Here is a 15,084-nt window from a genome sequence, read left to right on the forward strand (position 1 = left end):
TCACCACAGCCATCATCATCATCACTATCACTACCATCACCACAACCATCATTATCACCACCATCACCAACCACCATCACCATCACTACCATCACCGTAATCATCACCATCATCACTACCATCACCACCACCACCACCACCACCCTCACCATCATCACCACAACCATCATCATCATCACCATCATCACTATCACCACCACTACCATCACCACCATCACTATCACCACCATCACCACCACCACCATCATCACTACCATAACCATAATCATCACCTTCACTGCTATCACCACCATCACCATTACCACCATCATATCACCATCATCATCATCACCATCACCACCATCACCATCACTGTAATCATCACCACCACCATCACCACCACCATCATGATTCTTTTACTTACACAGCAATAGGCTCTAAAAAACCCATTTAAGGGGCCAAGAAGACGGCACAAAGGGCTGGAGCATGTGCTTTGCAGGTGGGATCCCTGGCACCTCTGGTCCCCCAAGCTCTGCCGGGGGGACCGTCCCCTGAGCACTTCGGGGTGTGGTCCATAAACAAAGATCCCTTGAAGAAAAGCTGAGGGGCTGGAGCGATAGCACAGCGGTGAGGGCATTTGCTTTGCACACAGCCAACCCGGGTTCGATTCCCAGCATCGCACATGGTCCCCTGAGCACCACCAGGAGTGATTCCTGAGTGCAGAGCCAGGAGTAACCCCTGTGCATCGCTGGGGGTTGCGATGCAACCCAAAAAGAAAAAAAAGCTGATGTTTTCCGTTAGGATTTCCAACGGGGGAACTGGGAAGGTGGAGGTAAGAGTGGATCCTTATCTCAGGACCAGAGAGGTCGCAAAAATTCCCCAGGGGACCAGAGCCATAGGCCATCGGGGAGGGCGCTTGCCTTGCACGAAGCTGACCCAGATTTGATCCTGGCATCCCATAGGGTCCCTGAGGTAGCTAGGAGCAACCGCCAAGCACCGCTAGGTGTGACCCCAGAACAAACACAAAGGAAAGGAAGCAGAAAAAGATCCAGCCCCCACCCAGGGATAGGTACTGACTAAGCTGTATGCAGGTACCCTGGTCAGTGCTGGCAGCTGCTACCACATGTTCAAGGGCTGAGAGCCAAGTGGACTCCCCTGGCACCCCAAACTCTGTTCTGGGGTGTCGTAGATTCCCCAAGAGGGAGCTGCCTCCAAACCTTCAAGCAGAAGGGGCTGGAACAATAGCACGGCGGGGAGGGCATTTGCCTTGCACTCGGCCAACCCAGGTTCGATCCCCGGCATCCCATAGGGTCCCCCGAGCACTGCCAGCAGTGATCTCTGAGTATAGAGCCAGGAGGATCCCCGAGCAATGCGGGTGTGACCGAAAAAAGAAAAAGCCCCTCTCCCCTAAAAAGAAAAAGAAATCTAATTTCATATAGCTAACACAGAGAGCGCGCCCCCAAAGCATCCCAGGGGCAATGACTGCCCCCCCCTCCACAGTCCTTGCAACACCCCACTTCCGCCTCAGGGGTAGATCACTGGCTTTGGCCATCACTGCTCTACAACAGGCTGTGGGAAGGGCAGGCTCATTCCAGGGCACCGGGATGTGGAGACAGTTTGAAAACCACATCTCTGGGGGCTGGAGCAATAGCACAGCGGGTAGGGCGTTTGCCTTGCATGCAGTCGACCCGGGTTCGAATCCCAGCATCCCATATGGTCCCCTGAGCACTGCCAGGGGTAATTCCTGAGTGCACAGCCAGGAGTGACCCCTGTGCATCGCCAGGTGTGACTCAAAAAGAAAAAAAAATGAAAACCACATCTCTGGGGGCCAGAGAGATAGTACAGTGGGTAGGGTCCTTGCCTTGCACATGGTCGCCCTGGGATCAGTTCCCGGTATTCCATATAGTCCCCTGAGCACTGCACAAGGAGTACCCTCTGAGCAGCAGTCACCCCTGAGCACTGCTGGGTGTCGCCCCCAAACAAAAATAAATAAATGGAACTGCAACTTGAAGTTCTTAAAATAATTGCTACCTGGGGCTGGAGTGATAGCAGAGGGTAGGGCGTTTGCCTTGCACGAGGCTGACCCAGATTCGATTCCCAGCATCCCATAGGGTGGTCCCCTGAGCACCACCAGGGGTAATTCCTGAGTGCAGAGCCAGGAGTAACCCCTGTGCATCGCCGGATGTGACCCAAAAAGCAAAAAATAAAAATTAAAAATAATTGCCACCCAGGGTCTGCATTTTATTGCATAGACATGTTTTTCTCTTTTCCTAATATTACTGAAAAATACATAACCAATTATAGGAAATCTGGCAAGGAGTAAAAAAAGTGCCCTAATTTACTTTTCCCACTAATATACTTTAGAAAGAGGTTTTTTGGTGTATTTTCTTTTATTTTGTTCCCCTGGTGTTTTTTTTTCTCTTTGGGTCACACCCAGTGATGTTCAGGGGTTCCTCCTGGCTCTGCACTCGGAATTACTCCTGGTGGTGCTTGGGGGACCCTATGGGATGCTGAGGATCGAACCCAGGTCGGCTGTTTAGAAGGCAAACGCCCTCCCTGCTGTACTATCGCTCCAGCCCCACTTGGTGCTTTTTTAAAAAATAATTTTTGTTAGTATTTCTTCTTGATAAATAACATGCAGAGGAAACCAGTGGCAAAAAGCAAATAAATTCTGGACAGATTATTATATTTAAATACATTTTTTCTATGCTATTTTTATTTTTTAATTACTTTTGAATAATTTATTTTCCTTCTTTGCACTTATTACTAAATCTCAAACATGTTTCTACATTATCAAATGCCCTTCTGTAGTATTTTCTAAAAATGACATAACAGAACATTTATTTGCTCTAATTTATTGAACGATCCCCTCTCATCAAAGATGTGGTTTCTTTTTTTTTTAATGTTAATTACATCTTCGTGAGTATTAAAAAAAATTCTTGAGCATTTTCTGTGAATAAATATCTATGAGGATTGGGTCAAAGCCATGATCACTTAGAGGTTAAAAAACCAGGTTGCCAAATTCTTGAAGAAAACCTTGTTTGTTTGTTTGTTTGGTTTTTCCATCCTCACCAGGAAATTGTTTTCTAATCTGAGCTTTCACTCTGGACTGGCAATTTTGCATTTTTTAGAGTCATAGAATACTGCACCCCGCTCCTAAAAAAAAAAAAAGCGTTTTTTTTTTTTTTCCACAAGGGTTTCTGGGCTGTTGGGATTTCATCCTCAACTTCAGTAGTGTACTCGGTCTCACCAAGTCAAATGAATATACCACACTTCCCTTTTGTCCACTATCAAAGGCTTTTTCCCCTTTCAAAACCATTTATACCTCACGAGGAAAGGTGTTCTGATTTTTTTTTTTTTTACATGATGTCTGTGGAGTATAAACCCTCTAGAGGGATTAGGGAAGGGATGCCGTGAGCTCTAGATTGGTTATGCCTTCGCTCCGGGCTGATTCCTGGCTTTGTAAACGGATTTCAGAGCGTCGGAGGCAGTCGGGCCCCGCCGGGGAACGCATCCGTTTCCCCAGTACCTTTATCCGCCTGATTTCTACGACGCTCCCCCCCCACCCCCGCCCCGGGGGACCGTGGAGAATCTCAAGACGAGGCCGGTAGCCCTGGTGGCCCGCTCGGGTCTCCCGGCTGCTTGCAGGGTTGGCGTTTTGCTCGCGTTTGCTGCTAATTCAGTGCGTTTCTGGGGAGAACGCCTGGTGCGCCCTAGCTGGCTGGCTGCGGCGGGCTCTTGGCTCTGATCTTGGGAGTCACCTCGCAGGTAAAACGGGGGGATCGTGGTCCCCAGTGCCCAGGCCCCCTGCGAGGTGGGCCCCCCTCCACCACCCCGCATAGAAGACCAAACGCGTGCGCCCCGGGCCAGGCCACCCTCCCCTGCGCCCTCGCTGCGTCCGCACCAGCCTGGTTTGGGGACAAACCTGCAAGGCTCGTCAGCAGACAGGACCCCCCCATCCCCCAAACCGCCCCCCCCCCGAGCTGGACCACGTTGGGGGCTGAGACTCAAGCGGTCCAGTCTTGGGACTCTGGAACGAAATTTCGGCTGGGCTGGGGTGGGGGTGGGGGTCAGTGGCGGTGGGGGGATGGGCGCCCCTGGCGCGCGTCCACCGCGGGGGTCTCCTGGGTCCTCGCCCCGGAGTGGGGGGGGTTAGTGGCCGGTGTGGGGGGGGATGGGCGCCCCTGGCGCGCGTCCACCACGGGGGTCTCCTGGGTCCTCGCCCCGCGCCTGGGGGTGGGGGTGGGGGGTTGTGTCTTACTTCCTCCGGGATGTCGCGTGGAGGGTGGAAGGAAGGGCGCCACACTTGCACGGGTCCCGGGATGAGGGTGCGCGCGCACGAGGTCACTGCAGGTTCAAGGCGCCCCCCGACCGGGCGGAGCTGGGGGGGGGGACCTCAGGAGAAGGAGGAAGAAGAGGAAGAGGAGGAGGAGGAGGAGGGGGGAGGGGAGGGGGGACGCGAGCCAGGCTGCAGGCCGCGGCCTGCAGGGGGGCCGAGCCCCGCCACCCTGGGCGCTGCGCCCCTGGCCGCCGTCCCCCGGCCGCAGGACGGGCTGTCCCTGGCCCAGCCTGGGCCAGACGCGGGGGAGCGCAGGCGAGCGGGCGGGCAGGGCAGGGGGGCGGCGGGAAGGGACCCGGAGGCGGGGAAGGATGCGCCGCCGGCTGGCTGGGCACCAAGGCGGGGCGCGCAGCCCCCAGAACGGGGGAGAGGGCAGGGCACGGGCCTCCCCGCCCCACCCCCGCCAAGTGCCCCCGGGAGAGCGGCGCGTGGCGGTCGCGGCGGCCGGGGACCACCTGCTGCCGCGGCCCGGGGCGCTGCCGCATTTATACCCGGGGGCGGCCGGCCCCGCCTCGCCCCGGGCGGCCCCGCCCTCCGCGCCCCGCCGGGCCTCCCTGGGGGGCGCGCCGGGGACCCCCCAGCCGGCCCCGGGCGGTGCGGGCCCTCCCGTTGGCTGCAGGGCGCGTCCCCCTGCGCAAAGCGACGTCACGGCCGCTCCTGCAACCGTGAATGAATCCAACGCGCCGGGTGACCGCGGCCTCCCGGCACGCGAAGGGTGGGCAGGGGGGAGGCGGGCGGGGGGAGGGAGGGAGGGAGGGAGGGAGCGGATCTGCGGGGCGGGGGGTTGGTGGACGGAGGGAGGAGGGGGAAAAAAAAACCCCTCCGAGCTGCAGCAGTCGCGGGCTGAGCACCCGGAGAGCGGCCGGGCCGCGTCGAGCGCGGGGAGGGGGCGGCCAGCCTGTGGATTCGGCCCCGCCAGGGACAGCGAGGGGGGGGTCCGCGCGCCCCGTGACGCCGCCGGCCGCCTGCAGGGGAGGAGGGGGAGAGAGTCGGGGGCGCGGGCGGGGGAGGGCCCGCGGTTTATGATCGTTTTCAAATTTCCCCGCATCCAGCCCGAGCCAGACGCCTCCGTAGACTGCGCCCCCCGGGCCGGGTCCGAGGGACCATGCAGAGCGCAGCGGTCTCGGCGGAGGGGGCGGTCGTGAAGGCGCTCCCGGAGATGCTCGGTGTGCCGGTGCCACGTAAGACACCCCCTCTCTCTCTCTCTGCCCCCCCCCCCTACTTCTCGCCGGGAGGATCTCACTGAGCGGCGGCAGAGGGCTGGCCGCGGTGGCCGGTGCGGGCGCGTTGGTCTGGCCCGGAGCACCGGATCCAAGGCGCGTTGCTAGGGGCTTTGGGGACCCCGAAGTGACAGCCACGGGGCTGCTGCTGGTGGCTCACGGAACTCCGGATTCCCTAATCCGTCGAGCGAGCAAGAGTGTTGTTTGGGGGGGGGAGGCGGGGGTGCACCCCGGAACGAGATGCAGGCCGGTCCCTCCTCCTCCCCCCCCTTCCCCAAACCATCCTCTCGGGCTCTCCCGACTTCTGCACTTCCCTAGGGGACCCTCCGAGCGCCACCAGCGCTGCGAATGCAACTTCACCCCTGCTGGCGGGAAGTTGAGGAGCGCGTCCCCCGACCCTGGGAGCTGGCGGGAGGGAAGCGGGGTGAGACCACCCGGTGCTCGGGCCCGCGCGCGCATAGGCGGGCGTGCCCCGCGGGGACGTTCCGGATTCGCCGTCTGCGCGGCTGTTGGGGACCGTCGGCTGCTAACGGGCGGGTCGAGCGAGCCCTGCAGGCAGGCGGGGGACCAAGTGGTGAAGTCGGGGTCCAGTGTGGGCGCTCGGAACGAGTCGCGCGCGGAACGGCACAGGGAGCGTTTCTCCCGCGGTCTGGCCGCGCCTGCGATTTACCGGGGCACTCAAAAGCAGGGTGCTTCTCCCCCAAGTTTCCCTCTGTGTCGCGGGGCGCAGGGATGGGGGGGCTTTGCGTGTTGGTTTTCTCGGAGGAATGACACCCCCCCCCAATCCAGAGGAGAGGCCGCGATGGAGTCTGTGGCTTGCGCGCCCCGCAGAGCCCCGTCCCCCGCCACGGGCACCCCGAAAAACGGCTGAGCGTCTACTCGCGGTGCAGTCCAAAGGGGGTGCTCTTTTGCCCACGGAGCAGTGGGGAACCTTCCCCCAGCGTTATTTTAAGTAAGAACGGGATCGTTTTTCGGACACCCACTGGCTGGGGCGCGCGGGAGCGAGCCCTCCTGCGCTCCGGTCGTCGGGGCCGCGTTTGCCCTGGCAACCCTGGGGAGTTTCGCAGAAGGTACTGGAAGTTTCACACAGCCCCAGCTCGTGTGTTTTCTTGAGCGTCGCGGCAGGAATCTTGCGCGTCTCTTTCCCGTTGGACCTAATTTCATGGCTTGGCAGTTGGCTATGAAGAGTGGGGTAGAAGGCACTGGGGGTCCACTGCTCCCCCTTAACCCAAGGGGGCCCCGGGTGGCCAAATATGCCCTAACAAAGGCTCTCCCGGTTCTTAAAGGTCACAGCTGACACCCGGCGGCCCGTGCGTGGGTGATGACCTCTTTGTGCTTTGACAATTGGGGTTCACGGGTGACCTCAACTGGGTTGAGGACAGGTAGGGGGTAACTTCCCAGGCAACCTTTTGAGGAATGTTTGTCAGTTTGTCTGTCTCTTACCAAGATTCCCAGTCTGTCTTCTAATGGTGCACACTTCATGGGGTACTTGGGGCAGCCCAGCCGAGAGGGCCACTGCTCTCTTATGGCTTTTCCCGTGGTGGGGGGGCTCTGCCCTCCTTTGGGGGAGGCACCGGCCCAAAGGGATGCACCCAAATCTCCCAAGACCTCCAAACCCGGCTCTTGTCTTTTCGCTTTTGGGGTGCACAGAGCTTGGACCTCACCCCTTGGTGCAAATCCAGATACTGACTAGTAAGCTCGTGCTGACTGGGAATTGAACACAGGTAGGGTGCAGTCCCCTCAAAAACAGCCATTCTATTTTGGGGTGCGTGGGCGCCTGGTGGTCTAAGAACTTGGGGGGCAGACATTAGGCTGCAGGGAAGAAGGTGAATCCCAGGAGGATTGATCTGAAGTGGGGGATCAAAGGAAAGGCTTTTTTGGGGGGGTTCCCAACCCACCCCAGTTTTCTGTCTATTTCCTGCAGTTCTAGAAGCAGCTCTGGGTTCCCTGGCCTCCAGGGGCGGTTCAGAGAAGGAGTTTTTGTTTGGGTGGTGGAAGGTTCTTTTGTTTTCTTGGGGGTGGGTGAGGTGCAGGCAGCAAAGCAAAACCCACCTTCCTCACACTGGGCTTTCTCTTTTTTTGGGGGGGCTCTTTGGGTCACACCAAAGGGATTACTCCTGTCTGCACTCAGGAATCACTCCTGGTGATCGAACCCAGGTCGGGCCCCGTGCAAGGCAAACGCCCTCCCCGCTGTGCTATGGCTCCAGCCCCCTCCCTTGCATTCTCCCCCCCACCCCACCCATTGCTCCATGCAGGGTCCCTGTTTCCTCCTGGGACCACCTTCCCCAGCTCCTTCTTGATGAGGTGGAGGCCAACGCCCCTTCACTGCCCCCCCCCAAGCTCCATAAAGATGGGGTTCAGCTCCTTTGTCGTTTCTGGGGACCACTCAAGGCCAGAAGCATTTCTGGTGGGAAGTGGTTGGGGTGACCTGGGGCCCATCTGGGATAGAGGAGTCACCCCCTGGCCCCTCCTGGCCCCCATGGACCCTCATATGTCCAGTACCCACCACCCAGGTCCTTCTCAAAGGGTCAGTAGGTTTTTTTTTGGTTTTCGGGGGGTGGCTTGGGAAAGTCAGAAGAAAAATTCATCCTGAGGTGGAACCCCGCTTCATGGCTCTTAGTTTAGGGGAGTCCCCAGCTGCCTCTGCTCCTTGGGGTCTTCCGCTCCCCTCCCCAGTTCTGGAGACCCCAGCCCCAAACCCCAATGGCAGGGAAAGTGCTTAACATTTTGGAAGGTGGGGTCTTGGGGGGCCTGGTGTACCCCCACACATGAAAGGGGAGACATGACTACAGGTGACACTTGGGGGTGCTCAGGTCTCTGCTTCCTTGTCTCTAGAATTAACTCCTTCCTGTGGCTCGTGGGGACCCCAAAAACTGTGCCCAATGTGCATTTGATTTTGCACCTGTTAGGAACTGCTCCCCGTTTCTTCTCTTCCCAGGCTCCTTCTGTGTGTGTGTGTGGGCATATTTCCCCGCATCCCCGAATCCCCAGTTTTGACCCCCACATTCTCATTCTTCTCGCTGGCTATTTCTTAGAGTGCCCTCACGTTCACCCCCCCCCCAAAAAAAATTACTCAGCTTGAGGTGTTTTTTTTTTTTTTTTTAAATTCTGGAGCAGTGATTTTGCAATTCTTTCCCTTCCTGCGTTGGCTCCTGGAGCTGGAAACACCAAGGATTTATTTTTCTGTGTTTGGAGGGGGCAGCAGGTTGTGATTCTGTCAGATTCTGTCAGACTCAAACCGCAGCACCGGGGGCCGGTACCGCGAAGATGCCCCGAATCGCGGGTCCCCGCAAACACTGCCCGTGTGAACCAACTTTCACGGCGCATCCTCTTCTCCAAGCGCGGATTCAAGACTTGCGGGGTCCATCCGGGTGGATTTCCCTGCGCGAGGCACCCCCCACCCAGCCGCCGGCCGGGGCATCCGAGTCGCGCCCGCGACCCGGGTATTTGGAGAGACGCGGCGACCCTCATCGCGGGGCGCGGATTTAGCGTTTCCCGCAACGGACAGACGGGGCGGGTGCCCTGCGCTTTGCGGGGTCCCGAGTTCCCAAGAGGACACGGGCCGAATGAAGCCTGCTTGGTGGCGCCCGGGGACACGGACCGAATAAAGCGTCCTTGGTGGCGCGCGGGGCCGCGGGGTCTCCTGCAGCGTGGCCTTGTGGCCTCCGGGCCAGGGTCCCCGCAAACCCGGGAGCAGGTGGCGGGTCTGGGTGGCCGGGGTAACCGGGGAACAACATCCTTCCACCGGCTTCTAGACGCTGCGCCCCAGCGTGTGGTCGGGTCCCGGCGCGCACTCCGCGCGCGTCGGGGGCTTTTGGAGACCCCCGCAAGGTGCCAGCAGAGGCGGGAGGCCCATGGGGGTGCACCCTGCGCCCCAGCCCGGCGGGCGTTGTGGCTGTCGGCGGGGAAACCTCGGCCCGCGCCCCGAGCTCGTCCCTCCAGCCTCGTGGTCTGTTTGCGCTCCTGGAAGCCTGGAAAAGCGTCTAGACGGGGCGGATTTCTCTCGATTTGGCGGTTGTGGGGGCGGTCCAACAGCGCGTCCCGACCTCTGTATGTCCCCTTGTCCAGGGCTTGGGCGCCGGAGCCGGCGGGTCAATCTCTTCCTCGCTTTTTACCCCAGGAAAAGCCGTTTCCCATTGGGGAACGTCGGGGCCGACCTTCGCGACTCGCGCTGGGCGATCCAGGACCCCCGGGGACGTCCCCGCGCCGGGCTGGGAGCCGGTGGCACCGGGCGAACCAGTAAAGCGAAGGGCGTCGCGACGGTAGACCTAAGACGCGGGGACCGCGGCGACCGGGCCGGGACTTTGGTTTTGTTGTTGTTTTGTTATTTGCTTTTTGGGTCACACCCGGTGACGCACAGGGGTTCCTCCTGGCTCATGCACTCAGGAATTACTCCAGGCGATGCTCGGGGGACCCTAAGGGATGCTGGGAATCGAACCCGTGTTGGCCGCATGCAAGGCAAACGCCCTCCCCGCTGTGTTATTGCTCCAGCCCCGATCCCTGTGTTTTTAATTTGCCTATTTATAGTCTGATTTTTTTTATGCTCCCCCTAGGGCAAGGCGGAGGCGCCTTGGGAAACAATATTCGTATGCGCGTGGAATTCGGGGCGCAAGTCGCGGGCTGGATCCAGCCGGAAGGGTCCGTTCCAAAGTGGACCCCCGCCCCGGGACCTCCGCGACGCATCCCTCCCCTCCTCGCGGGCCTGGGTTAGGGCAAGAATGTGGACCAAATGCTTTCGGGATTAGGCGCCTGAAAGATCGGGAACCCCCGCAGCTTCGCGAATACCAAGGTCGTGTTGTTTTAATCCGCTGCTGGGGCCCCCAAACCCACCTGCTGGGCGTGTGGGGGGGGCTGGGGGTCGGCACCCAGCGAAGCAATTGCTTCCGCCGGCCACAGCTGGGCCTTGGAGTCTGCCTGCTCCCGCAGGTGTGCTGAGGCTTAAATATTCCCCCCCCCCCCGTCGGCCCGCGGGAGGTGGGATCAATTAGCGATTGTTTAACCCCGGTCGGAGCTGGTGGGGACGTGGGGGTCCCCGCGTCTCTGCTTCTCCAGGGATGGGGAATGATGGAACAACGCGCGACGAGCATCTCTTGGCTCCCTCCCCCCTTCCCAAGGGGCAGCTTGCGGGCCTCTCTGCCTGAGTGAGCATCAGAAGGGTTTTGGGGTGCGGGTAGATTGCTCTGCCGGGGAACCCCCCACTTCCTAATTGCCCGATTTGCATCGGGACGCCCCAGCCCCGCGGGCCCGGAAGGCGCTGCCTTCTCTTCTTTCAATTAGAGAAATTTGTCGGGATTAGGGCCGCGCACCTTTGGAATGCGCCAAGCCTCGAACCAGTTTCACCTGGTGAGAGGGGCCGGGGTGACTTTCCCCCGGTGGGGGAAATCAGGGCAGAAAGAGGATCTCAGCCTTGCGGGGGGGGGGGGGCTGAGGTGGGGGGAAGAGATGCAGTTTTTGAAATAACTTCCGTTCTCTTGGTTTCCCCCCTCCTGGAAGGCGGACTGTAGAAAAAAGCAAATGCGATCAATTGGTTTTTGTAAAATTCCATCCTGGCTTGAATCAATCTCTCCTCTCTCCCTCTTCTTCTCCCTCCCCCACCCCTCTCCCTCTCCTCTCTCTCCCTCTTTCTTTCTCCCTCTCTCCTCTCTCCCTCTTTCTTCTCTCTCCTTTCTTTTCTCTCCCTCTCTCCTCTCTCCTCTTTCTCCCTCTCTCTCTCCCTCTTCCTCTCCCTCTCCTCTTTCCCTCTCTCCTCTCTCTCTCCCTCTTTCTTCTCTCTCTCCTTTCTTCTCTCTTTCTCTCTCCTCTTTCTCCCTCTCTCCCTCTCTCTTTCCCTCTCTCCTCTTTCTCCCTCTCTCCCTCTCTCCTCTCTCCCTCTTTCTCCTCTCTCTCCCTCTTTCTTCTCTCTCCCTCTCTCCTCTCTCCTTTCTTTTCTCTCTCCCTCTCTCCTCTCTTTCTCTCTCCCTCTCCCTCTTTCTTCTCTCCCTCTATCCTCTTTCTCCCTCTCTCCTCTCTCCTCTTTCTCCCTCTCTCTCTCCCTCTTCCTCTCCCTCTCCTCTTTCCCTCTCTCCTCTTTCTCCCTCTCTCCTCTCTCTCCCTCTTTCTTCTCTCTCTCCTTTCTTCTCTCTTTCTCCTCTTTCTCCCTCTCTCTCCCTCTTGCTTTCCCTCTCTCCTCTCTCCCTCTTTCTCCTCTCTCTCCCTCTTTCTTCTCTCTCCCTTTCTTCTCTCTCCTTTCTTTTCTCTCTCCCTCTCTCCTCTCTTTCTCTCTCCCTCTCCCTCTTTCTTCTCTCCCTCTCTCCTCTTTCTCCCTCTCTCCTCTCTCCCTCTTTCTTCTCTCTCTCCTTCTCCCTCTTTCTTCTCTCCTTTCTTCTCTCTCCCTCTCTCCTCTTTCTCTCCTCTTTCTCCCTCTCTCCTCTCCCTCTCTCCTCTCTCCCTTTCTCCTCTCCTCTCCCTCTCTCCTCTCTCTTCTCTCCCTCTCTCCTCTTTCTCCTTTTTCTCCCTCTCTCTCCCTCTCCCTCTCTCCTCTCCTCTCTCCCTCTCTCCTCTCCCTCTTTCCCTCTCCTCTTTTCTCCCTCTCTCTCCTTCTCCTTCTCTTCTCTCTCCCTCCCTCCCTCCCTCCTCCTCCTTTCTCCCCTCTCCCCCTTCATATTCTCTCTCCTCCCTCTCTCTCCCTACCCCCCCTTCCTCCTCTCCGTCCTGCTACCCTCTTCCTTTGTGAACTCCAGGGGGGTTTGCATCTTCAGCCTGAGGGTCCTGAAGTAGCATCTAGGTTGCACGGGTTAAACCCCAGCACCGCCCCCCCCAGAACTCTTTCCAGCCCCCCTTCCTAGGCGTCAGGTGTAAGGAAGGATAGTTTCCGGCTTGAGCTTCCCCACAGGTGAGACAATAGTCTGAAGGAGGAAGAAGCCAGTAGGACGAAATGAGTGTGCCCCAGCCTTGACCATTTAGAGAGCCTTGCTTTGGGGTGCCCCACGCAGCCCTGGCTCAGCTGAGCTAGCCAGGAGAACCTTCTAGGGACGCGGGAGGCTTCATTCCCGCTGTTGGGGATGCGTTTCTCTGCGCGGCTTTCTGCTGCTGTCCGTCTGTTCCAGCTACAGATGTTTGACCATGCTTCCTGGCCCCCAAATGCCTTTAAAGCATCATTTGCTTTAATTAAAATGGTCGAGGGTTAAGGGATCGGTTTGGGGAATCGCTGAATAGAGACAAAACTTGTGGCCAAATTAATTGAAAGTTTCTCCTTACGAGGGAGCGCTTGCCAAACATATGGAATATTGCTACAGAGTGAGACATCAGAAAAAAAAAGCCGGTGAGGGGAAGATTAAATGAGAAAAAGGTGGGGGGGAAGAGGGACCAAGCGACTGTATTTGCATAACGGACCCTGGACAGGGATGTTTTTCCTGCTTTATTTGCAATTTGTGGGATTCCTTACTCCTGGCTGCTGAAGAATAATTAATTCTGTTGCTGATAGATCACCCAGAAGCTAACCTGAGGTCTGCGGATTCCTGTTTGCACTGGGGCTTTTGTGTTTGCTTCTGGTTGGGGGGGGATCCAAGGGAACCAACATTTTAAAATATCTCCCCCCTTCCCCATTCACTCTTCAAAGGGCTGTGTTGATGTTCTCTCCAGGGGAAACTTTGGAATTGGGTCTGTGATTAAAAAGCTTTGCTCTCGGGGCTGGAGTGGTAGCACAGCGGGGAGGGCGTTTGCCTTGCATGCAGGCCGACCTGGGACCTGGGTTCGATTCCCAGCATCCCCCGCCACCAGGAGTGATTCCTGAGTGCAGAGCCAGGAGTAACGTCGTGTGACCCAAAAAGAAGAAGAAGAAGAAAAAAAAAGCTTTGCTCTTTAGCAGTTACCAGAGCTAAGAACAAAGGGGACCTGGGAAACCGCCCCACCCTCTCCCTGTCCCCAGATGAAGATCAGGGACGGGACTGATCCCATCTGCTGGGAAAAAAGATTCTCCATCTTTGCCATCCGTCAGCACAAAGCGGAAAAAAACACCCGAGAACCTCACTGAGATGCGCGTGGGTTGGTATGTTGTGGAGCTGCGGAAGAGATTGTGATTGATGAGAGAAAACGCTTGGCCTTAAATGCAGTGCCCATTTTTTAAAAAATGATTGCTTCTTTGTTTCCCTCCACCCCGCCCCCCGTCTGTCTGTCTGTTGGGTCATCAAGGCATTCACCACCCCCAAATGCCTTACTCTTTCAGGCGCCTTTTCTTCCTCGGGTCTGAAGGGTTAAAATTGGGGAGGTTTGCGGTGGGGCTGGAGCAATAGCACAGCAGGTAGGGCGTTTGCCTTGCACCCGGCCGACCCGGGTTCGAATCCCAGCATCCCATATGGTCCCCCGAGCACCCACCGCCAGGAGTAACCCCTGTGCCGGGTGTGACCCAAAAACCAAAAAAAAAAAAATTGGGGGGTTTTGGGACTTAATCGCTCATCAATGTGATGATTTTTTGAGGCAGGGGGAAAGAGCCCCTTCCCGTGGGCATCTAGGAAACATTTCGGAAAATCGAGTCTCTGCAGAATATACACGTTTAGGTTGAGGGGCAATCTTGAGGGTATCTCTCGGTCTACATGAAAGAAGTTCTGGAATGTTCGATAAAAAATGAGTTGTCTCGGGGGCTGGAGTGATAGCTAGCATAGCGGGTAGGGCGTTTGCCTTGCACAAGGCGGACCCGGGTTCAAATCCCAGCATCCCATAGGGTCCCCCAGCACTGCCAGGAGTGATTCCTGAGTGCAGAGCCAGGAGTAACCCCTGTGCATCACTGAGTACGCTGGGTGGGACCCAAAAAGAAAAAAAATGGGGGGGAAGCTCTCCAACTAGGGTTTGTAATTCCAGCCAGGAGGGGTGTGTGTGTGTGTTGGGGGGGGTGTCTCCGTGCATTTATACCTACTTCCGGCCACAATTACCAGTTTAATTCAACAGCTAAGCATAAAAATAAGATCTGTTCTTCAACGGTGATGGTGACACTTGGAATGAGAAAGGGGTCCTTTGGAAGTAGGTGTGTAGGAACTGGACTTAATTGCGTTGGCGTTGCAAGTTAAGGGACTTAAACATGCAAAACAGGAACTCGCCCCCACACACCTTCACACAGTTCCTACCTATCTCGCTGTCCAGAACTAATTCAGTTTTCGCTGAGCTCCGTCCTTCTTAGGTGCGAATATTCCAAACGCAGGTACGACTAGACAGATTCCATGTCCGAGCTGTTCTGGGATCCCCCAAATTGTATCCACTTTAGAATTAGGATTAGATTTCGTTTATTCTTACGAAGAAACAGGTAGTGAGGTAGTGATCGTTGCTGCTACTTACGGGTGGTCCTCAACGCCTTATCCCTTTAAATGGAGGAGGAAATGGAAGAATTCCAAGAAAAACATTCGCATCCTGTTGCAATTGTTATGTTTCTTTGCAGCCTTACCTGACTTTTCCAGAGTGAGTAAAGAAACGGAGTCAAAAGAAACTTAATTAAAAATATAGCTTTTAAGAAAAAAAAAAACAAACACCTCCATACAGTGACCTCTGTTATTTAAGGTCCGAAATCTCTTTCCTGGG

General features: G+C 57.0%; 1 protein-coding gene across 1 annotated transcript in view; it reads left to right on the forward strand.

The window, feature by feature from the left end:
* The first annotated feature begins 4,913 nt into the window (after positions 1 to 4,913).
* LHX4 (LIM homeobox 4) overlaps positions 4,914 to 15,084 on the forward strand; it is a 34,020-nt gene continuing 23,849 nt past the window's right edge. Inside the window, exons 1-2 of the mRNA XM_055122678.1 lie at positions 4,914 to 5,033; positions 5,371 to 5,499. Of these exons, the coding sequence (XP_054978653.1) occupies positions 4,988 to 5,033; positions 5,371 to 5,499 (175 nt within the window). The 5' untranslated portion in view covers positions 4,914 to 4,987. The remainder of the gene's footprint in view (positions 5,034 to 5,370; positions 5,500 to 15,084) is intronic.

The sequence above is a fragment of the Sorex araneus genome, chromosome X, assembly GCF_027595985.1.
Source record: "Sorex araneus isolate mSorAra2 chromosome X, mSorAra2.pri, whole genome shotgun sequence".
NCBI classification, from domain to species: domain Eukaryota; kingdom Metazoa; phylum Chordata; class Mammalia; order Eulipotyphla; family Soricidae; genus Sorex; species Sorex araneus.